This window comes from Meriones unguiculatus, chromosome 12 (assembly GCF_030254825.1).
Source record: "Meriones unguiculatus strain TT.TT164.6M chromosome 12, Bangor_MerUng_6.1, whole genome shotgun sequence".
Classification (NCBI taxonomy): domain Eukaryota; kingdom Metazoa; phylum Chordata; class Mammalia; order Rodentia; family Muridae; genus Meriones; species Meriones unguiculatus.
Window position 1 is genome coordinate 81746279 of NC_083360.1, and position 23078 is coordinate 81769356.

At 39.5% G+C, this 23078-nt stretch overlaps 1 protein-coding gene across 5 annotated transcripts in view; it reads left to right on the forward strand.

The window, feature by feature from the left end:
• Positions 1–20265, forward strand: part of Oma1 (OMA1 zinc metallopeptidase) — a 60223-nt gene extending 39958 nt beyond the window's left edge. For 3 of the 5 annotated variants that reach the window (XM_060366046.1, XM_060366045.1, XM_060366050.1), the window contains 2 exons: positions 5078–5227; positions 19822–20265. In XM_060366046.1, the coding sequence (XP_060222029.1) occupies positions 5078–5227; positions 19822–20034 (363 nt within the window). In that variant the 3' untranslated portion in view covers positions 20035–20265. Of the gene's footprint in view, positions 1–5077; positions 5228–8028; positions 8179–19785 lie in introns of all 5 variants that reach the window. The other 2 variants (XM_060366047.1, XM_060366048.1) reach the window with 2 other exon arrangements.
• The last annotated feature ends 2813 nt before the right edge of the window (positions 20266–23078 follow it).

Genomic DNA, 23078 nt, shown 5'->3' on the forward strand with positions numbered 1-23078 from the left:
CTGGATGTCTTGTAGCCACTCTGGTTTTAATTCCTGCCTTGCCTACTTACTTGAGTTTGGATGATTCTATATAGCAAAATGCTTGGGATTCTTTCTGTTTTTGCTCTGTAGATCTACTAACAATTTTGCTTTCTAGTTACTGTGAGGCTTGAGTAGAATACCTAATGCATTAACAGCTTGTTTCAAGCTGATAATCATTTAACATTGATTGTCTTGCTTACAGTTTCCAGTTTGTGCTAGTACTTGCATCAGTTTGTGATGTAGACCCTTGCTCTTTTTCTTGCCTGTGGTTGCTATTAACATCTTTTAACCCTCCTTTTAAGGATGGATAAGAGATTGCTTCCACGGAAACATGATGATCTGAGAGTATCTTGAAGATGGCTTTGTTTTACATACAGCACCGATTTTTCACTTACTTGTCTCATGTTCTTATTTAACGGCTATTTGAATATGTATTTCAGTGTAAATAATTTCCTTTGCAATTCCTTTAAGGCGAGACTGGTGGTTGTGAATACCTTTGCCTTTGAGACAGTGTCTTACTGTGTGGCCTTCCTCTTGCTGCCTCATATGCTGGGATTTTAGGAGCATGCCACCATTCCCCATTCTTCCTGTAGCTTTTTTTTGTCTCAGAAAGTTTTCATTTCTCCTTCATTTATGAAAAACAGCATTTCAGGAAAAAAGCCTTTTGGCTGACAGTTATTTTCTTTGTTACCTGAATACGTTGTCATCCCACTCACTGCTGGGCTGCAAGGTTTCTGCTGAGAAGCCTTCTGAGAGGCCATGTTGAAACACTTAGGCTACTTCTTCCTTAGAGTTTGAATATTACTTTTTGTGGTATCTTCTCCCCTTTGGATTGAATTTGACCGATGACATCTGTACGTCCTGTCCCTGACTGATGGCATCTGGAAGTTTCCAGCAGCATGTCCTTAAATTCTCTTTCTGTTCTTCGTCTTCTTTCTGCAACTATAATGTGAATGTTTACTCTCTTGGTGATGTTCCATAATTCACACAGGTGTTCTTTTTCATCCTTTTTGTTCCTTTGGACAATTTCAAATGTTTTTCTGTCTTTCAGTTTATTCTTTTTTGCCCAGTAGAGTTACCATTGAAGATGTTTGTTGAGTTTTCTAGTTTAGTCATTGTGTTTTTAATTTCCAGTATTTATCTTTTTAAAAAATAATCTGTTAGACTTCACAGTTTTTTCTGAATTGTTAACTGAGTTTTATTATTTTTTTTTATAGTTCACTGAATTTTTTTTCTTTATGAGTGTTATTCTGAATTCAGTTGTCAATCATTATGTAGATTTTCATTTCTTTGGGGGCTGTTATTGTAACCTATCAGTTTCTTTTCAAAATGCTTTGTTATTCTTTGTTTGTATATTATTAGTTTTTTGTTTTGTTTTGTTTTGTTTTGTTTTTAAACATAGGGTCTCATGTAGCCCTGGCCAGCCTCAAACTCAGTGAGTGGCTAAGGATGACCTTGAACTTCTGACCCTCCTATGCCAGTTTTGCGGGCTGTAGGATTACAGGATGGCCACTGTGTCCAGTTTATGAGTGGCTGGGGACCACTCTCAGGCCTGAAGCTCTCTTCTTAGACCCAGCCCCGTGGCTCTGTTGCTGTCTTGCTGCAGAGCAGCACCTCTCCTGGCCTTTACAGTATTCTCTGATGCACTCTGAGGGTCAGCTAGTGGGAAGCACAGTGGGGCAAAGTGTTTTTAGTTTGAAATACTGCAGTTACCTACTGCGATAATTTTCCCTCTATTTCTACATAGCAAATGTTTTCAATATTTCCTTAAGTTATCTTACTTAGATTGAACAGGTAAATATTTTACTTGTCTTTTGACTAACATTTATTAGGTTAAAAAACCCCATAAATGTATTTTTTTTAAATACACAGATAAACTTGAATCTTTCTAGCTGCTTAGTAGGAAAACACTTTGTTCTTTTTTTGTCTTTTTTTAAAATTTTATTTTATTAATTACACTTTGTATTCCCCCATAAGCCCCTCCTTCCTCCCCTCCCGATCTCATCCTCCCTCCCCCTGCTTGACACATACTCCTCCCCAAGTCCACTGATAAGGGAGGTCCTTCTCTCCTTCCTTCTGATCTTAGTCTATCAGATCACATCAGGAGTGGCTGCATTGTCATCTTCTGTGGCCTGGTAAGGCTGCTCCCCCTTCAGGGGGAGGTGATCAAAGAGCAGGCCAATCAGATTATGTCAGAGGCAGTCTCTCTTCCCATTACTATGTAACCCACTTGGACACTAAACTGCCATGGGCTACATCTGTGCAGGAGTTCTAGGTTATCTCCATGCCTGGTACTTGGTTGGAGTATGAGTCTCTGAGAAGACCCCTGTGTTTAAATTTTCTGGTTCTGTTGCTCTCCTTGTGGGGTTCTTGTTCTCTCCAGATCTTACTATTTCCCACTTCTTATATAAGATTCCATGCACTCTGCCCAACAGTTGGCCATAAGTCTCAGTGTCTGCTTTGATAGTCTGCAGGGCAGAGCCTTTCAGAGGCCCTCTGTGGCAGGTTCCTAGGTTGTTTCCTGTTTTCTTCTTCTTCTGATGTCCATCCTCTTTGTCTTTTGGGATGGGGATTGAGCATTTTAGTCAACTCTCTCTTGATTAGTTTCTTTAGATGTACAGATTTTAACAGCTTATCCTATGTTATATGTCTATATGAGTGAGTATATACCGTGTGTGTCTTTCTGCTTCTGGGACAGCACACTCAGGACGATCCTTTCCAGGTCCCACCATTTACCTTCAAATTTCATGATTTCTTTATTTTTCATTGTAGAATAATACTCCATTGTGTAGATATACCACAATTTCTGCATCCATTCTTCAGTTGAGGGGCATCATCTGGGCTGTTTCCAGCTTCTGGCTATTACAAATAAAGCTGCTACAAACATGGTTGAGCAAATGTCCTTATTGTGTACTTGAGCCTCTTTTGGATATATGCCTAGGAGTGGTATGGCTGGATCTTGAGGAAGCGCTACTCACTCTGGAAATCAATCTGGCGCTTTCTCAGGAAAACACTGTGTTTTTTAAAAATGTTTAAATTTATTGGTGTGTATATATGCATTCATGCAGGGTCACTGTTGTGCACAGGTACACACATGCCACAGTGTTAATGTGGTCATGAAAGGACAACTTTGAGGTGTTAGAGCTTGATCTTCCTTGTTGAGGCGGGGCCTCTCTTGTTTCCATTGCATGCTGCGTGTTCTGGGCTAGCTGGCCTGTGCATTTCCAGGTGGTTTTCTGTCTGCAGTCTCACTGGAGCAGGGCTGGGCTACAGCTGATGCCACAGTATCTATCTGGCTTTTTCTGCAAGTTCTGAGGCTTCAACCTGGGAAACGAGAACTTCCTGGCTGGCACTTTGACTCTCTAAGACATTTGTCCAGCCCTACCTTGGGTTCTTTTAAATTTAGAATACTTACAGTGATTAAAGAACTATATTGATTTGAACATTGAATAGAAATTGAATTCCAGATCATTTCTTCCTTTTTATTTCCTAACCTTAAAAATGTCTTATTAGTGTTTTATAAGAAGGGAGGCAGCATAGATGTTGACTGTCTTGGTTAGGTATCTATTGCTGTGATAAAACATCATAACTGAAAGCAACTGGGGGTTGGGGCATTCCAGCTTACAACTTTACATCCTTATTGCAGGAAATCAGGACAGAAAGTACAGCAGGGCAGGAACCTGGAGGCTGGTGTTGATGCAGAGGCCATGGAGGGTGCTGCTTACTGCCTTGCTCCCCATGGCTTTCACACACACCCTGCTTCCTTATAGAACCCAGGACCACCAGCCCAGGCGTGGCCCCACCTGTAATGAGCTTGACCTTCTCACGTTAATCATCAACTAAGACAATGTCCTCCCGTCAATTTGGTGGGAAAATTTTCTCACTTGAGGTTCCTTCTCCACAAACAACTTTAGCCATATCAAGTTGACATAAAATTAGCAGCACAGCATGCCATTTGTCTTGCTTTTTAGGTATCACAGTCATGCAATTTAAGGCCTTTGTTTCCACATTTTGACCAATCAGATAGAATTTTGTCCTTAATTTATTCAGAAGTAAAATGGGAAATATAAACACTTGTTTCCTAGTTTATATGGAAAGAGTAAAATAAGATGTGAGGAAAACTGAACAGATTTCTAAAAGATCTCTAAGTCCTCTTATGGAGGATTTAAAAAGACACTTTATTGCAAACACTTTAATATAGTTCAGAATTAAGATACTTCCTTCCCACCTCAAATACGTAAGTTTTAAACTACCAGGGCAACCACTGTTAACAGTTTTTAAGTAGCCGTCCACATTGTTTTGTGTATTTAAAGTGTATGTGTAGGATGTGTTTATGAGTTTGTGATAAAGTTGTGTCCCTTTCTACAATAGATCCATATGCATCCTTTAAAATATGGTGGATTTTGAATGGCCTAAATATGTTTTTTCTCACGTAGTTGAGAAAATTGGACAGGTTGATATATATTAATTATTTTTTTCGTATTTATTAAATTTTTCTAATTGTATTATTAGGTGTAAAACTTCTTTAGTGAAGTTTAATAGCAGTCTATTTTTAAGAGAAAAGTTAATTTATATCAAAGAGTTTACCCTTAATACATGTTTTTATTTTCCAACATGCTGAAAATAGTGGGATTGTTGAAAATGATTACTGGGCAGGAGTCAGGGTGGTAGGCTTGTGTTGCTGCAATGCTATATTGTTTGAGCTTTGCTCTTCTCCTCATTCTGTTTTTGGAATCCTGGGCATCAAACCCAGAGCCTATCACGTGCCAGGCATTTTACTCTACTGTTGAATATAAGTCCCCACTTGAGGTTTTATTCTTTTAAGTAGTGAACATATTCTACTTTTATTTAAATGGTGATAGAAAATTAGAATAATTCTGAAGCGTGTAGTGACACAAAGTAAACTTAAACATATTTTTCTCTCTTTTCGTCCTTCTCCCCTCCACCTCCTCATTTCTTTGATTCTTCCTCATTAACGCTTTGAATACTTGTAGAGTTAATTTTTTTAAGTCAAAGTAACTAAGCTCATTGTGTGCCTTATTAACTCTGTGCTTAGGCATGTGTGGACGTAAGAGCCAGCTCAGTATTTTGGCAGCAGATGGAGTTTTCAGAGAGTCTTCATGGCTACCCCAAGTTGCCAGAGTGGCTGTCGACACACCCTTCTCATGGGAACCGAGCTGAGTACTTGGACAGACTCATACCACAGGTGAGCTAACTCTGCTAATGCCATTGCTTCTTCGGTATAGAAAAGGTGAGTTTCACTATGCAATTATTTTTGTAACTATAATTATTGACTATTGGTTTTCACGGAGTTGGCCAGCAAAGGAAAGTCCTGTTTACTGCAATTCTCAGGGAGTAAATTGATATATACAGCTGAGTTTCCTCGATGCGAGTTCCAACTCTAGTGTCTGACTTTGACTTTTAACTGATTTCGTAATGTTTTAAACCTTTAGGTGGGCCCAGAGCTATAGCTCAGTTGGTGCGTGCTTGCCTAGCATACAGGAAACGCTGGGCTGCATTGTAAAATCGGTATGATGAATTGTACCAGTAATACCAGTGCTTGGGAGGTGGGCAAAGGAAAATCAGGATTTTAAGGACATTCCTGGTTCCACAGGGAGTTTGTGGTCAGCTTGGTCTACATGAGACCCTGTCTCAAAGAAAACTGAAAGTAAAAAAGGAAAAGAAAACAACTTCAGGCATTTTTTTCCAATATATTGGTCATAACTTAGTCTGTTGCTAAGTGATGTCTAAGTTTTGGATTAATGGATATCAACTCCAGTTGTTCTTTCCATTCATTCATTCATTCATTCATTCATTCATTCATTCATTCAATGAGCCAGCCTCATACTACATAACCCTGGCTACCTTGGAACTTACTGGCCCAGAATTCGCAAAGATTATCCTACTTCTACCTTTGCCTTCCAAGTGTTAGGATTAAATATATATTCCCTCATGTCTGGCTTTTGTCAATTTTTTGTTTGTTTGTCTAAGACAGGCTTTATGAACCTGGGGTGGCTGCAAACTTTCGTGTAACTGAGACTGACCGTGTAACTGAGACTGACCTTGAACTGCTGAGTGCTGAGAATATAGACCTGTACTGCTGTACCTGGTTTTGTACAGTGCTGGGGATACAATTCAGGCTTCATGCATGCTAGTCAGGAACTCTACCAGCTGCCTACATTTCCATCTCTGAATGTCTTAGAAACAGTGGGAATTTGTTTCTAAATTTAGAAACTGGGAAATCTTAGATAAAACTTGGTGTCTGGTAAGGACTCACTTTCCAGTTCATAGATGGCTGTCTCCTAGTATAACCTTATATGGGGGTGTGGAATGAGTTTGGTATAACCTTATATGGGGGTGTGGAATGAGTTTGGTATAACCTTATATGGGGGTGTGGAATGAGTTTGTCCATCTGTCATCCCCATCCATCCATCTATCCATCCACCTGCCTATCCTTATTTATTTATTTGTTTGTTTGTTTATTGTTGTATTATTTTAAGTCAGAGTCTTCCTGTGGAGCTGAAGGTGGTCTTGAACTTGAGGTCTTCCTACCTCAGTTTTCCCAGTGTTGGACTACGGGCATGGGACACTATGTTAAGAACAGAGCATATTTTAATAAGGCCCGGATCCTACTAATGAAGAACCGATTTTTCTTGAGCAGGTCACACTTCCATGGCCTCATTCTGTACTGCTATCACGTTGGTATTAGCATTTCTACATGTAAATTTTGAGAGGAACAAAAACTAGTTGCTTAGTACCTTTTTTTGTGAATGAAATCTTAGTTAGATCCTTAACGTGAAGGAAAAGCATTGCAAAAATAGTAGTGAAGTTACCTCAATAATCTGTAGTACTTACTCACCCAAACAGTAATGTATCTGTTTCACCAGTAATTGGTTATATTGAGGACCAGAGAGGACCCCCGGATGTTACACGCCTTGGAGAGGACATGGCTTGTGTCTACAGTCTCCACACACACATGTTCTTTTCATTTTGACTCAGCGCAGTTCTAAACTCTGTGGCTTGTTAAACTAGATAACGAACTCTACTAGCTAGCTGTGATTTGAAGCCTATTCTAAATTCTGAAGCTGTCATTTCGCCAAATCACTGAGGGTCTTCAGACAGGTTTTTAAAAAAAGGTTCTTCAGGGAGATCTGTGAAAAAAGTTGATTAGAGAGCACGGGGAACATGGCTGGAGAAACAAATGTTATTTGGGAGCCAGTGAGGGAGGAAGACAGGGGAGGTCATTTTTTTCCCCCCAAAAATAAACCATCCCAGTTTAGAAATCTAATTTGAAAACTGCAGGTAAATTTCTTATATTTTCCCCCCAAGTGATTAAATTCAATTTGAAAGCAATAAAACTCTACTACAACATTGGGAATAATTCAGTGGTTGAAGTGAGAATGATAGTTAGTACAAGGGTATACTGTTAATTAGAACACACAGTCGTAAAGATTGGAATGTGCCGCTCTCCTCAGCCAGATTTCTGTAATGGCAGGAAGCAGCCATGTATGGAAGATGTGCGTCTACACACTGCTAAAGACTGCATTCTGAACACGATCGCTTATTTGGGATGTTTGTTCTAAACTAAGGAAGGGTTGAATTTTACTAATGGCGTCTGTTCCCTGACGTTTACACCCCCGTACATTTTGAAAGTCTAAAGCATTGAGTGCTGGCTTATGGCAGACACAGTGCTTGAAGTGTTGCTCTCCAGAAGTCAAGTGCTGAAATGGACAAGTTCACGTAGGCACTGAGTGGAAGCCAAGGTGAAGGAGTTTATCCTACAGTGGGAGTCAGAGCCTCCTGGGGATCAAGCGCATGAGGAGAGAACCAAGAAAGCAAGACCATGTGGTTCTGTGACAGGAACATAAATTTTGGTGACTTAATTTTTAATTTCATGTGCTAAGGATTATAAGTATTTTATCAGATTCTTTGAATGCCATTATAAAATCTTTCTTACTATAGCTTATCAACATTAAAGATGTTTTAAATGTTTTACATATTCAGCAGATGTTGAATCACTTTTTCTTACGGTGCTTCAGTTTTGTGATGGCAATGTCAGAGAGATCCACAGCCTCATCAAGCTTCTTCTCTAATGAAGGAGATACAGCAGGTGCAGCTCTCTGGAGTCTCTCTTTGTAAAGGCACTAGTCCTATTGGGTAAGGATCCCATACTTATGACCCAGTATATCTGCAATTACCTTCTTATAGGCTCTGTCCCCAAAGATGTGCATATTAGGGGCTCAGGCTTCAAAGTAGGAATTTCTGGGAAAAAGGATTCATTCTTGGGCAGACAACTAATATGTCAGCAAAGATGGGGGGGCATATTGGAAAGCAGTTGAAAATTGAATAGCTAGGTTCAGTGGCTCAGCTGCCTGCCGTGAAAATGTGAGGACATGAGTTTGGAACTCCAGAACTGATGTAAAACTGGGCATGGTCTGTACTTCCAGCACTCCTACAGGGAAATTGGAGGTGGAGATAGGAGAATCCCCAGAACCTCAGGCCAACTAGCCTGTTTGTATGCAGCACTGAACAAGAAAAGGAACAACACCTGAGAATGTCCTTTGACCTCTAGATGGGTGCCTCTGTCTGCATGTATGAATACGCACACAGCATGCATGTACACATGTGCACAAGTGTGCACACACTCACAGGTATAAAAAAAAAAAAGAAAAAAACAAACCTAAATGGGATGAGTAGAGAAGGTGGTTGCAGTGAGGACTCTGACTTTGCTCAGAGTGAGATGCCGACAGGTTCTGAGCAGAGATGGAGGGTGTGATATCCTGCCTTGAACACTCGTTTTATTCTGGAGGAATTGGGCATAGTATATTGTTCAGAGAATAAACTTCTTCCATTTTTTTTGTGTGTTTTTGTTTTGAGGTAGGGTCTTTCTGTGTAGTCCAGGCTATCTTGGAACTCTCTCTCTGTAGGCCAGGCTGACCTCAAACCCAGAGATCCACCTTCCTGCTTCTGCCTTCCCAGTCCTGGGATTAAAGGTGTATGCTACCATGATGACCTTTTATTTTCTTTTTAAACAAAGGTAGGATTCTCAAATTAGGAAAAAAAAATACTCTTACCATTTTTAATGTGAATTCTGGGGGGGAAAAACCTAACATGTATAAATGCCCAGTTAAATATAATTGTGTGATCTAGTAGTATTTGAAAATGATAAATATAGGTTTGTAGTAATAATATCATTTGTTGTTGATAAGCAGATATGATATAATTTTATTTACTTGAAATAATCAGTTAGATTTAGGAAACATTCCACATATTTTGGTTACCATAACAACTTGGGTGAAAAACTGAAGAACAGATGTTGTGTCAACCTGTTGATGTTTCATAGCGCGAGCTTCAGAATTACAGTTATGCTGTTTAGACTTTGAGTTTATGTACATCATAATTTGTCCTTGAAAGAAATGCCTTATTGAAGTATTTTATAAAATACGAATCACTGTGCATAACAGAAATTTTGTTGAAAGGTTTATTTTAAAATCAAAAGCCCTCAGATGATTATTTTTTTCTGTGTTGTCGCTAGTTTTTTTTTCTCCCTGCCATCACTCTTTGTAAGGGCAAGAGGGTGAGCAATGATAGAAGAGCTAGGAAAACATTTAATTTGGAATTGTTGTTTAAGGTTATATAATTATAATCATAATTTGAATGAAATTTGTTTCTAAGTATTTTAATCGTAAACAACATTCCATCTCTAGTCATGAGAATCACTTGGTAGCAAGCTGTAAATGCATTCATTTTAACCTCATTTTATTTTTAATCCTTTAAACTTTCAGGCAGCTGGGAATTTGAACTCATGTGTAAATCATTCTTATGCATTTGTAATTGGATAAAACAAATGAATAAATCATTAATATTGTGCATCTCATGAGCAGAGAATATAAGTGTTTGGAATTACCATGAAATGTCACTGTTGGCCATGTGTAAAAACATACACTGTTCACCTTACTGAATCTCATTTTGTGTGACATCGAAAGTGTTGAGGAAGCAAACAGCAGCTGCTATAATTGAATCGGTCTCTGTATCATATGAAGCCAGAACGCCTGACAGTAATGTTGTCTAAAACCTTAAGGAAAAAACAACAACAACATGGCTGAAATAAATGGACTGTTAGAAAAAAATACTTTAAGGGATAAGGCAAGAAAGAGTAATGATATATGTTTAAAATAGAGGTGATGCCCCCATTCCCCAAATATCTTGCTTTCTGTTTTCAGCAGAAGCTTTTAATCTAATCACAAAGACCTTCTGTCATTTCCCATTTTTTTTCTTTTAGTTATCAGTTATAATTATGGATAAATAAATTCTGTTTTACTTGAAAAATCCCAGTGTGTGACAGCAGTTGGTTCATATTTAGTTGTTACTGGAAATAAAAGTAGCCAGTGCCTTAAAAAAAGTATACTTATTGCTTATTCCTTTTAACCTTTTGAAATTGTTTGTGGGCTAAACCTTGAGCGTGATGTTTGTACACATGGTAGAATGGTCAGGTCAAACTCACAAGCAGATCTATCACCTCACAGTTTTGGAGGGTGGCAGCCCATGTCCCCACTCTTAGCACTTTCAGGTATGTACCATTACTGCTTATGTTCTGTGTGGTGTAGCGACACTCAGAACTTCCTTCTTTCACCTCACTGAAATGTTGCCCACTGACCAGCATCTCCCATCTCTTCTCTTCCCTGGTGCTCACCATACCCTCAGCTTTGGTGAGCTGCTTCAGCAGATCCCCATGTGAGGTCACATTCTTCAGGTTCATCTGTGCTGAGACAGATGATCTGGTGTCATTGTTCTGTGTTTGTCTTTTGCTTTGTCTTCTGGAACAGCTCTGTAGACAAGCCTATCCTTGATCTTGAGGCAGTCCTCTTGCCTCTCCATTCTGACTGCTGGGGTAAATCCTCGCTGGGCAGTTTAGCACAGACCTAAACTGTTTAGCACAACTGCCCAGCGAGGATTTCATAATTCCTCTGGTAGAAGGGATTGACTATAGAAACCTTTGTTCAAAAACCTTGCTTCGCATTTCCAAGAGCAACTTTCTTATGCTAAAGCAGTGTTGTAGCTTTTTATGTTTATTTACTGAAATGTTTCAGTTACTTGTATTTTCTTTTGGCCATTTTAAAAACTAGTGAGACTTCAGTTTCCATCATAGTTTGTGAAGAGAAATAAATGATTTGAAAGATTAGTATTTTTGAGTGCAATCCTGATTCATATAAATATTTAATGAACATACCTTAGGTTTTATTTAACTCATTAATTAATGAGGAAAATGACAAGATGTTACTAGAAAATAAAGGAGAATTTAACAACTATAATGTACAGTAAATCCTTTATGAGATGTAAGCACCATAAATCCAAGAACAGTTATGTAGACTTACAGATGAAAACAAATCTATACCTAACTGAAGTTTTACTGAAGGAAAATGAGCCTAGAGTGGTTGGTTGGTCATAAATTGTCAGAGTCCATGGAGCTAAGCAGGTCAAAAGAAAAAGTTTTTTGCTGTAGCATTTCTCAAACCTTGCAAAGTGTTGTTAGATTTCAGAAAATTGTTCCCTTTTGCAGATTAATTTATTTTTTTAAATTTTTTAAAATTTATTACAGTTTATTCACTTTGTATCCCAGCTGTAGCCCTATCCCTCATCCCCTCCCAATCCCACCCTCCCTCTCTCATCTCCTTCCATGTCCCTTCCCCAGTCCACTGATAGGGAGGTCCTCCTCTCCTTCCTCTGACTCTAGTCTATCAGGTCTCATCCGGACTGTCTGCATTGTCTTCCTTTGTGGCCCAGGGGGAGATGATCAAAGAGCCAGCCGCTGAGTTCATGTCAGGGACAGCCCCTGTTCCTCTTACTAGGGAGGCCATTTGGAGACTGAGCTGCCATGGGTGACATTTGTGCACAGGATCTAGGTTATCTCCATGCATGGTCCTTGGTTGGAATATCAGTCTCAGAAAAGACTCCTTTGCCCAGATATTTTGGTTCTGTTGCTCTCCTTGTGGAGCTTCTGTTCCCCTCCAGTCTTTCTAGGCAGATTCATTTCTTGACATGATCACCCTTCTGTCAGTAGACCTCTAAGCCTCAGGAAAGGATTCATCCATCCTTTTTCCCCTTCCTTTCCTTCCCCCTTTCTTTTCCCACCACCCTTTAGTTACTTTGCAATCATTTTGATAATTATCAATAGGTATATAGTCTCTTAGAAACACAACTAACTGTAAAGCAGCTCTGCAGATGCTTCCAGTCAGGCAGAGTTCACTTCCATTTCCATGGACAAATACAATTTTCATTATTATTAGTTTTAAAGTAACAAAAAGAAGGCAACTATCTGGTGAGTAGTTTTAGCCAAGTGATATTAGTTAGTAGCTCAGGTTAAAATCGGAATTAAAATGTGTATATAGACGTGAAGCCTGCTCTCAAAAATGTGTGTAATGTGTGTATGCATATGTTTGTGTCTGGGCCGCCACATTAGGTGCAGCCAAGTATAAGAATTGCAGTAAACTAGGATGGACCTCCTTAGGCTAACTGTGAAAAGAGGGAAGGTGTCACTAAGTCAAATAGAAATTTATTTTAGAAACCTGTAGAGTCACACAAATTAGCCAGCTGAAGGGCTCCAAGACAGGATGGGGCTTTACTTCGGAGTCTTTGTCCACAATTGCAAAGAACAATTACTTAGTGACTAATTAATTCTAGCATCAAAATATAAAAATCAACTATCTAATTCATTTTATGAGCACAAATGTTTCTGTTTCAGCAATTTGATTAAAACATCTTTAAAAATTTATGATCTGAGATCATTAATCAGCAAATAAGGCAGGGCTGTATCACATTATTATTATTATTTACTACAAGCAACTAAAATTTTCTCACATTCATAGGTGACATCTTTTTGTTTTGCTTTTTGAGACAAGGTTTTTTCTGTGTAGCCTTGGCTGTCCTGAACTCAGGACCAGGCTGGCCTCTAACTCACAGAGATCCCCCAGCCTCTGCCTTTCTAAGTACTGGGATTACAGGTATGGCCTTTTAAAGACATATGAGACTGGAATCTTTGATTCTTCTTTTCTTCTCCTCTGCATCCTGTGGGCTTCTACTATACATTAGGAATCTTCGTGATCCTTTACCACTGCCACTACCTAGACCTAGTTCCTGCAGCTCTCTCTAATTCAGGCTTCCTGCTCCATCGTTTCTGTCAGTGGCCAATTTCTTTCTTTCTTTCTTTCTTTCTTTCTTTCTTTCTTTCTCTCTCTCTTTCTTTCTTTCTATTTAAATTTATTATTTTTAATTTATTAACTTTATGTTGTAGTCCTCTCCCTCGTCTTATCTCAGTCCCACCTTTCCTTGCTCTTCCACACCCCCACCCCAGTCCTCAGAAAGGAGGAGTCCTCTCCCCTACCACTGACCCTGGCCTCATCAGGACTGGCTGCATTTTCTTCCTCTGTGGCCTTGCAAGGCTGTCCTGCCAGGGGGTTGTGATTAGAAAAGAGGCAACAGAGTCATGTCAGAGACAGCCCCTATTCTCCCCTTACTAGGGAACCCACATAGTGGCTGAGGTGCCTATCTGCTACATCTGAATAGGGGCCTAGAGCCTCTCCATGCATGGTCCTTGGTTGGTGCACCAGTCTCCACAGGCACCCCTGGGTCCAGATTTGTTGTCTCTGTTAGTCTTCTTGTGGAACTCTTGTCCCCTCCATGTCCTTCTAACCTCCCATCCCCTTCTTCCATTAGACATCCTGTCCTCTGCCCAAAGTTTGGCTGTGAGTCTTAGCATCTGCTTTAATCCTGTGTTTTGTGGATCCTTTCAGAGGACCCTCTATAGTAGGCTCCTGTCCTGTTTCATCTCTTTAACCACTTCCAATGTCTATTCTATATGCCTTTCTGAATGAGAATTAAGCATCCTCCCTAAGGTCCTCCTTGCTACTTAGCTTCTTTAGGTCTGTGGATTGTAGTATGGTTATCCTGTGTTATTTGGCTAATATCCACTTAGAAGTGAGTATATAGTATGCTTGTCATTCTGGGTTAGGTTACCTTACAATGATCTTTCTAAATCCATCCATTTGCCTGCAAATTTCATGTTATCCTTCTTTTTAATAGCTGAATAATATTCCATTTTGTAGCTGTCCCACAGTTTATCCATTCTTCAGTTTATAGGCATCTGGATTGTTTTCAGTTTCTGGCTATTATGAATGAAGCTGCCATGAACAGTTGGGCAAGTGTCCATCTTTGCGTATATGCTGAGGAATGTTATAGTGAGGTCTTGAGGTAGAGCTGTTCCCAATTTTCTGAGAAAGTGCCAGATTGATTTCCAAAGTAGTTGCACAAGTGTGCAATTCGACCAGCAATGGAGGAGTGTTTTCCTTTCTCCACAACCTCACCAGCAGGTGCTGTCACTTGAGTTTTTGATCTTAGCCATTCTGATAGGTGTAAGATAGAATCTCAGAGTAGTTTTGATTTGCATTTCCCTGATGATTAATGACGTTGAGCATTTCTGTAATGTTTCTCCTCCATTTGAGAGTCCTCTGTTGAGAATTCGCTGTTTAGTTTTGTACCCGAATTTTAATTTTATTTGGATTGTTGGTGTTTAATTTCTTGAGTTCTTTATGTATTTTGTATAGTAGTCTTTTGTTGGCTGTAGTGTTAGTGAAGATCCTTTCCCAGTCTGTAGGCTATTGTTTTGTTCTATTGACGGTGTCCTTTGCTTTACAGAAGCGTAGCAGTTTCATGAGGTCCCATTTATTAATTGTTGATCTTAGAGCCTGTGCTGTTGATGTTCTGTTCAGGAAGTTGTCTCCTATGCCAATGAGATCCAGGCTCTTTCCCACTTTTTTTTTTCTTCTAATCTATTTCATGTGTCTGGTCTTATGTTGAGGTCTGTGATCCACTTGTACTTTAGTTTTGTGCAGGGTGATAAATATGGATCTATTTACATTTTTCTACATGTCAACATCCAATTAGAACAGCACCATTTGTTGAAGGTGCTATCTTTTTTCTATTTTATGGTGTTGGCTTCTTTGTAAAAAATCAAGTGTCCATAGGTGTATGGCTTTATTTCTAGGTCTTCAATTCGATTCCATTGATCCATCAGTCTATTTCTATGTCAGTATCATGTAGTTTTTATTATTGCTGCTCTGTAGTATAGCTTGAGATCAGGGATGAAGATACCTACTGAAGATCTTTTATTGTACAGGATTGTTTTTAGCTATTCTGGTGTTTTTATTTTTCTGTACAAATTTGAGAATTTGAGAATTGTTCTTTCAAGTTCTGTAAAGAATTGTGTTGGTATTTTGATGGGAACTGCATTGAATGTGTAGATTGCTTTTGGTAAGATGGCCATTTTTACTATGTTAGTCCTATTGCCATGAGCATGGGAGATCTTTCCATCTTCTGATCTCTTCTTCAGTTTCTTTCTTCAGTGACTTGAAGTTCTTGTCATACAGGTCTTTAACTTGGTTAGAGTTACACCAAGGTACTTTATATTATTTATGGCTATTGTGAAGGGGATTGTATCCCTAAATCTTTCTCAGCAAGTTTGTCTTTTGTATACAGGAGGGCTACTGATTTTTTTGAGTTAATTTTGTATCCAACCACTTTGCTGAAGGTGTTTATCAGCTGTAGGAGTACTTGGCAGAATTTTTGGGTCGCTTATGTATACTATCATATCATCTGCAAATAGTAATATTTTGACTTCTTTCTTTACAATTTGTATCCCATTGATGTTCCTTAGTTGTATTATTGCTGTAGCTAGGACTTAAAGTACTATATTGAAGAGATATGAAGAGAGTGGGTATGGGTAGCCTTGTCTTGTCCCTGATTTTAGTGGAGTTGCTTTGAATTTCTCTCCATTTAATTTGATGTTGGCTATTGGCTTATTGTATATTGCTTTTATTATGTTTAGTTATGGGCCTGTATCCCTGATCTCTCCAAGACTTTTATCAGGAAGGGATGTTGGATTTTGTCAAAGGCCTTTTCTGCATTTAATGAGATGATCATGTGGTTTTTCTCTTTTAGTTTGTTGTATGGTGGATTACATTGTTGGTTTTTTTATATTGAACCACAGTGGCCTATTTTCAACATATAATTAGAACGATCTTTCAAATGTTTTTGCCTAAAATTTTCCAGTCCTTTTTTTTTTAATGTAACTTAGACTAAGACCTTGTTCTAGATACTTTTTTTTTTTTTCAGTCTAATCTGATGGATGCAATTCCTCAGTTGAGTTTTCCTCTTTCAAGGTGACTAGTTTATGTCAAAATGACCAGCACAGTTCCATGGTCTTTTAGGTACATGAGTTGGCCGCTGTCTATCTTGCTTATATCTGTCTTGCTCCAAGGTTTTCTTGGTTCTAGTCCTTTCACACCAGGCTTGTTTCTTCCTTACAGACACTCCACTTGTGGATTTCTCTGTCTCAGGCATCACCTCCCCGAAGACGCTTTTTCTGCTCCCTCAGTGTCAGATAGCCTGTCTCCCATGCAGTCATTCTCCCTGTTCAAACTAGGATGATCTTGTTTATGGTTGATTGATTCTACCTTGAAATATATGGCCCTGCTGTCTGTGGTCTGTGGTGACTCCACAGCTTCGGAGATGCCTAGTGAATACTTAAATGACCCTAGGAGATACAATAATAGAAAAAAATACATAACAGCTAAAAATAGGACACTTCGCAGGAGAACTGAGCAGTGCTTGCACTGCTTAGATGATTTTAGCTGTAGGAAATTATAGCCAGTAATGAGAAAAAGATGCTCATAGGAACTGGCAATTTAGAAATAGCAGTGAGCTTAGGAGTCTTTTCTCCTTTTCTCTAATTCTGCCTAGGTGACCTTACTTTGGTAAAGTCTAACCTTTGCTTTCCTCCATGCAATGTTAGGTTAGCTGACTCTTCAAAGTTCTGCTTTACAGACCTGTGTATCTTTGTAGGTAAGGCCCTGGCATCCTCTTCCCCCCTCAAGTCTTTTTTTGTTTTGTTTTGTTTTGTTTTGTTTTGTTTTATTCACTTTATATCCTGATTATATCCACCTCCCTCCACTCCTTCTGGTCCCACCCTCCCTCTGTGTTTCCCCATTTCCCTCCCCTGCTCTTCACAAAAGGGGAGCCCTCCCCTTCCACAACACTCCCAAGCATAGCATGTCGCATCAGGACTGGGTACATCATCCTCTTCCACTGAGGCCAGGCAAGGCAGCCTTGCTAGGGGTACGTGATAGAAAAAGCAGGCAAACAGAGTTCAGATCAGAGACAGCCCCTGCTCCCTTTACTAAGGAACCCACATAAAGACTAAGCTGCCCATCAGTTACATACGTGTAGGGGGGCTAGGTCCAGTCCATGTATGGTCCTTGGTTGGTGCTTCAGTCTCTATAAGCTCCCTGGGCCCAGGTTATTTGACTCTGTTGGTTTTTTCCTGGGAGGATATGGGGGTGACTCTAGCCAAGACTCCTAGTACCTGGGGTCATAGAGGCTGAAGAGGCTACCTCCCACCTAGACAGGACTTCTAGTGGGGGAGGGGAATACCAACCCACCCACAAAACTTTCACCCAAAATTAAGATAGAGCAGAGATTGAGGGAATGTCCAACTAATACCTGGCCCAACCTGAAATCCACTGCGTGGGAGAGAGCCAAGCCCTGTCACTATTAAGGTTACTCCGCTAGGCTTGCAGATTCAAGCTTGGCAGAGCTGACTTCTGAAAGATTCCACCCAACAGTGGATCAAAACAGACGCTGAGACTCACAGCCAAACATTAGGTGGAGTGCGGGGAGCCTTGTGGAAGAGGGAGGGGAAGGATAGAAGGACGAAGGGGACAAGAACTCCACAAGAAGACCTTCCTTAACTCTTGACACTTTACTAATAAAAAGTGGCTTGCATTATAACATGCACTTAGATAATGTTTGTAAGTTACGAGTGCAGAACAAGGCACAGAATGAAGAGTGGATGCCTGTCACTTTTGCAACAGTTGGAATCTTTCAGGCTAGCTGGCTTCCCACTTACTTTCAGTCTTCCTCAGGATTCTCAGACCTGTATATTCTTGCTATTGGATTGTTGTTCCATTTTCTCATAAATTGTAAACACTCCCTAATATTTTTACACCATTTATTAAAATGATTATTCATAGTTTAAAATCTAGCCTTTGTTTATAAAGTGCCTATTACATGCAATGTATACAGTCAGACAGAAAATAAGGGCAGCGCAAGGCATATTTTAGGTGCACATGGGGAAAATTCCCACTTTCGAAAAATTTGAAGATTTATTTAATATGATAGATTTGAATTTATAAAATGGAAAAATTGTTAGCACACTGAAATGTAATAAAACATATAGGAAGAAAGCCAAAAATCAAGAAAAATATTTTACCAATACATTAACTAAATCTTACTATTAAGAAGATTTTGCATGTATATGTATATATGTATCATATATATATCATATATATGTATATGATCTGTAATACAATTTTTCTTGAGAGGAAGTGGAATGCATTAGTCCTTATATGAGGAAATGGGAAATGGTGAAAGGAAATGTTTATGAAGACTAGTTTTTCTGGCGAATAAGGAAACAGTTCAGACATTTCCAAAGTGCATGTAGTGTAGAAAGTTTATGCAAAGAAGCATGTGGTACAAAATTATTAGCATAAAAAGCATACTAGACAAAAGCAAAATTTTCAGCCTTTTTGTTTTTAAGCTAACTTTTAAAAAGTAATAGATTTTTTTATTTTATATATATTCAATAAATTTTTGAGAGAGGGTCTCAGGTAGCCCAGGCTAGCCTTAAACTTATTCTGAGGATAACCCTGAAATCTGATCTTTCCAAGTCTACCTGCTAAGTTATACAGTTATAGGCATTTACTTCCACCTCTGTTTCATTCATGGTGGTGTGTATTCTGTAGGTTTGGGCATGTGCTATGGTATGCATCCAACTTCATAGTATGCGGAGTTTTTCTCTGTCCTGAAACATTTGGTGTCTGTTTATCTGTCTTTCTCCTTGGCCTGCACAGAGCTAGGTTGTTCTTGGGGCTGGTTTTGTGGAGCAGCAGTGAGAGAGCCTGCCCTGTGTTTCAGTGACTCTGTGCTCTTCCATGCTGTTCTGGGTTTTCCCAGCATATGTAAATTACATGCTTATGTTGCTGTTTCCTAACGTTCCAGTTTTAAGCCTTCTATTTATTTTCCACTGCAACGAACTAGATCAGGCTTTCTTTTCACCACTGTCATATCCCATACATGCACACACATGCTGCTCTCTTCTTCCCCAAAGGATTAAATTGTGATTTGGGTTGATTCAAGATTTGTATTTTAAACTATAAACACCAGTTACAACCAAGTTACACAGTGCGTTATAATCACTCTTCCTTTCCCACAACATTTCATTCTCCCTAGAGTGAAAAACTGTTGTAAGTTTGATTTCCTGCTCCTTCTCTGTCATTAGCATCTATTTCACCCTAGAAGGTCACAGCTGTGAGCAACTTTGTTGTTGTTGTTTTCTTTGGTGTGTTTAGACGTGGGCATTCTATTATTTTCCTTGTATCCTATAGAATCCTCAGAACTTCGTTAATCCTTCGTTGTTCTTAGTTGCTGCTAGGGGTGACGGCAATTGTTTGCTCTCTCTGAGACTTGTTTCCCTCACCATGTGGCTATTGTTATCTCTACAGCTGCTGCTTTAAAAGTGATAGTTGTGGGATCAGATCATGGAAAGGGATTATATGTCTACCTGTGGTTCTTCTTCATGTGTTATACTTGAGCTATTTAAACTCCTATTCAGGTGTAAAGGCGTGTTTGTTTACTTTTGGTTGTCTTGTACAGACCGTGTGGGACACTACATTGTATGCTTCTTCATAGGCTCTCAAACTTCGGGAGCTCTGTAACTGCCCACCACTCTCCGGACCAGACCCGCGGTTACTCTTCAAACTCACTGTGAAGCGTTTTCTTGAAGACTCGGAGAAAGAGGACTTAAACATCACCGTCAAGAAGCAGAAGGCAGACGCTCTCCCCATTCAGAAGCAGGAGCAGGTCCCACTGACATACATAGTTGAAAAAAGAACTGCAGGTTGAACTGAAATGTATGAAACTTGGGGTATATGAAGAGTACGGTGACCCTCATCATTTTTATGCAACTCCTAAAAATGATGTTTTAAATAAAAAATGGATATTAAGATCAAGTCATACATATTATAGCTGTTATCTGAATTTTTCTAGATTTTTATCTTTCATGAAATATTGATGTATTTTAAAATACTGCCAATGAGGAAAACGTCAGAGAATAAATTTATATTATTAATTTCACTGTTATCCGTTCTTGTTTTAGATTTGGAGTCAGGCCCTAGAGTAGTAATTATTATAAAGAGCTTCCTGCTCAGCCTAAGTTGGGTTTTGGATTCTGGGTCGTTATGAAATGGGAAACTGATAGTCCGAAAGTGATGGTCTGCACTGGGGTGTAGGGAAGTGCCGGAAAGGAGGCCTGAGGGAGAACTCGCAAAGGAAATAGCTGCAGGCAGCTTCTGTTCAGAGGCACAGGAAATGCTGCTTGTAGTCCAGGTCACTTGGTGACAAAGTGAGTATAATACAGAAATATTGAAGGATGGAGGGTGGTCTTCATGCCATGGTGATGTGGGGATTTGGAGGCTCCCAAAGGACAAGCTCTATTCTCATTGTTCTCTCCCAGAGAGGAAGGAGGGAGTGTTGCTCTCCACCTCCTCACTGGCTGGCAGGCAGGGCCCGGGGCCAGGAGAACCTGGGTGAAGGTGTTCAAGGAACTTCCCCAGTGAAGCAAAAGCTGCTGACTGTGTTGTGTAGGAATGGAGGTAAATTTTAAAACATGAGTCATTCAGTGTTTTGGTTTTATTTATACTCTTAAAGTTATCATAGGTTTCTTCTTTTAGATGGATGGTTTCTTGGAAGACATTAAATAGATACTTTGTTGGAGAATTAAAAATGCAAGAAAATACATTTTATGAGTAACTGCTATGAGCTGAACCCTTAAAGGATTTGTTTTACTTTTAATTAAGTATCTTAGTGGGGAGTATATGCAGGTGCATGTGATGTTCAAGGAGGCCAGAAAGGGTGTCTGATCCTTGGAGCTGGGGTTATAGGTGGTGTTCAAGGAGGCCAGAAAGGGTGTCCAATCCCTGGAGCTGGGGTTATAGGTGGTAGTGAACCTGATATGGGTTCTGAGAACTGAACCTGAAGTGGACAGTAAGTGTTTTTAACTACCGAACCATCTGGCTAGACCCTGAGCCAAGTGTCCTTTTGCTTCAGTTATTCCAAAGTCATAGGTAAGTTTTATTTTCATTTTATGTTTATGAACGGGCTTGGGGAGGCTTAATAATGTGTCCAGTGTCTCTTACCTAGAAAGAACAAAAGTGTATCTCTGATTACAGTTTGTCCATTTGCACAACTCTCACATACCAACAACAAAGCTATAAAAAGACAAGGAGCATTCTTGATTATCTGTTAGCTCCAGTATAGGTGAGCATCATTTAAGTGTAAAATCAGAGACCCCTATGCTGTCTGCCGGATGGCTTTCTAAATTGTCTTCCATCCTTTTGTCAATCGTCATGAAAAACTTGGGGTAAGGTAGTGTGACAGAACAGGTCTCCCGCCTCTAAAGCTCGTGTTACTTGGCATGCATCCTGATGCTTAGTTGTCAAGAAGACAGGTTTGAGCCTATTTGTTTTCCTGGGCTCGTTATGTCTTGTTTATAAACTGTTTGATCTGCACACAAAACAATAGTTATAAGAGGAGTTTCACAGTAGCTGCTATCCGTGTTGTCATTCTTTACACTACTGTAAAGTTTTATAACAGGCACCCCATAATGTGTAAAGACACTTGGAGAATGTCACCCACAGGTAAACAGTAAAGCATACCATTTGATTTCCCTGAAGAGTTTCTAAGAAAATAGTATACTGTGGTCCCTAGTCTTATTTTTTCTTCTGTCCTTCTGGCAAAACTAGTTGTACTGTTCACACATCTTAGAAATTACATACAAGTTGACATGTCAGAAACAGCATGGATACATTCAAGGTAATGTCTTTTGGTATATGTGAAAGTTTTTAAGCTGTAGAATCAAGCAGAGAAGCATTTGATTTCACCTCAGGATGTTCTGGAGCCTCTTGGGAGAAATTAAAAAGCAGCTGACTGTAAGATACATTCAAGTTCTCAAGTGTTACGCACATTTTATTGTATAACTTCTCCTGTTATTGTCTGTGTTCTTCCTGCATGCAGATGTTGGTGTAGCGACTTTTAGCTGCTTTATTGGGTTGTTTTCCCTGTCTCTTTACACCACCCCTATATATTTCAACCCTCCAGCACTAGGTTGGAGAGAAAGAACATTATAGTGGGAAGGGGTCCTTGATATTGTTAGACTAATAAAGGGAGTACATTCTATCTTCATAGTCAGGGTATCTCTGACCAGCAATCCAGCAAACAGCAAATAGTAACAGCAGCAGCATCAGGAGCAAACAACAACCAGCAACAGCATCAGGAGGAGCAGCAGTTGCCACCTCTCTTGGGTCTCTGGCATTATATACCTTCTGAAGAGTTCCCGGAATTCCAAACATAAACTATCTTCAGCTGACAAAATCATGCCTCAGCCAGAGCACAAGGCAGATCATAGTCAGCTACTGTGGACAATTTAAAGCAGCTCCATATCCCACATCTGGGATTAACACAAAAACATATTCTTATAACACTTCTTTGTTCTAAAAAAAAAAATTCTCACTAGATGTTGGGCAGTTAGCTCAGCTGTTAGGATCATGAAGACAGTAGGGCCCAGGTACAAACTTAAAATCCCCTATAATCCAGATGTATGTATTTACCACTATATGTTTATACCTAACAGTGCTTGGCACATTATAGGCATTCAGTTAATATTTTAGTTCCATTGTATAATCAATATAAATCAGCTTTTCAAAAAATTATTCTTAAAGGAGAAGGAACCATACTTTGTGAAGTTTCTGCCCGAAACTCAAGAAGTACCTGCAGGTCCCAAGAAGTTTCCAGGCCCTCATTTCTTCATTGGTAAGGCGGGCATAGTTAATCCGCAGATATTGAAGGAATTATTAAGTGAGAGGTGCACATAGAGCACTCAGTGTAGGCTG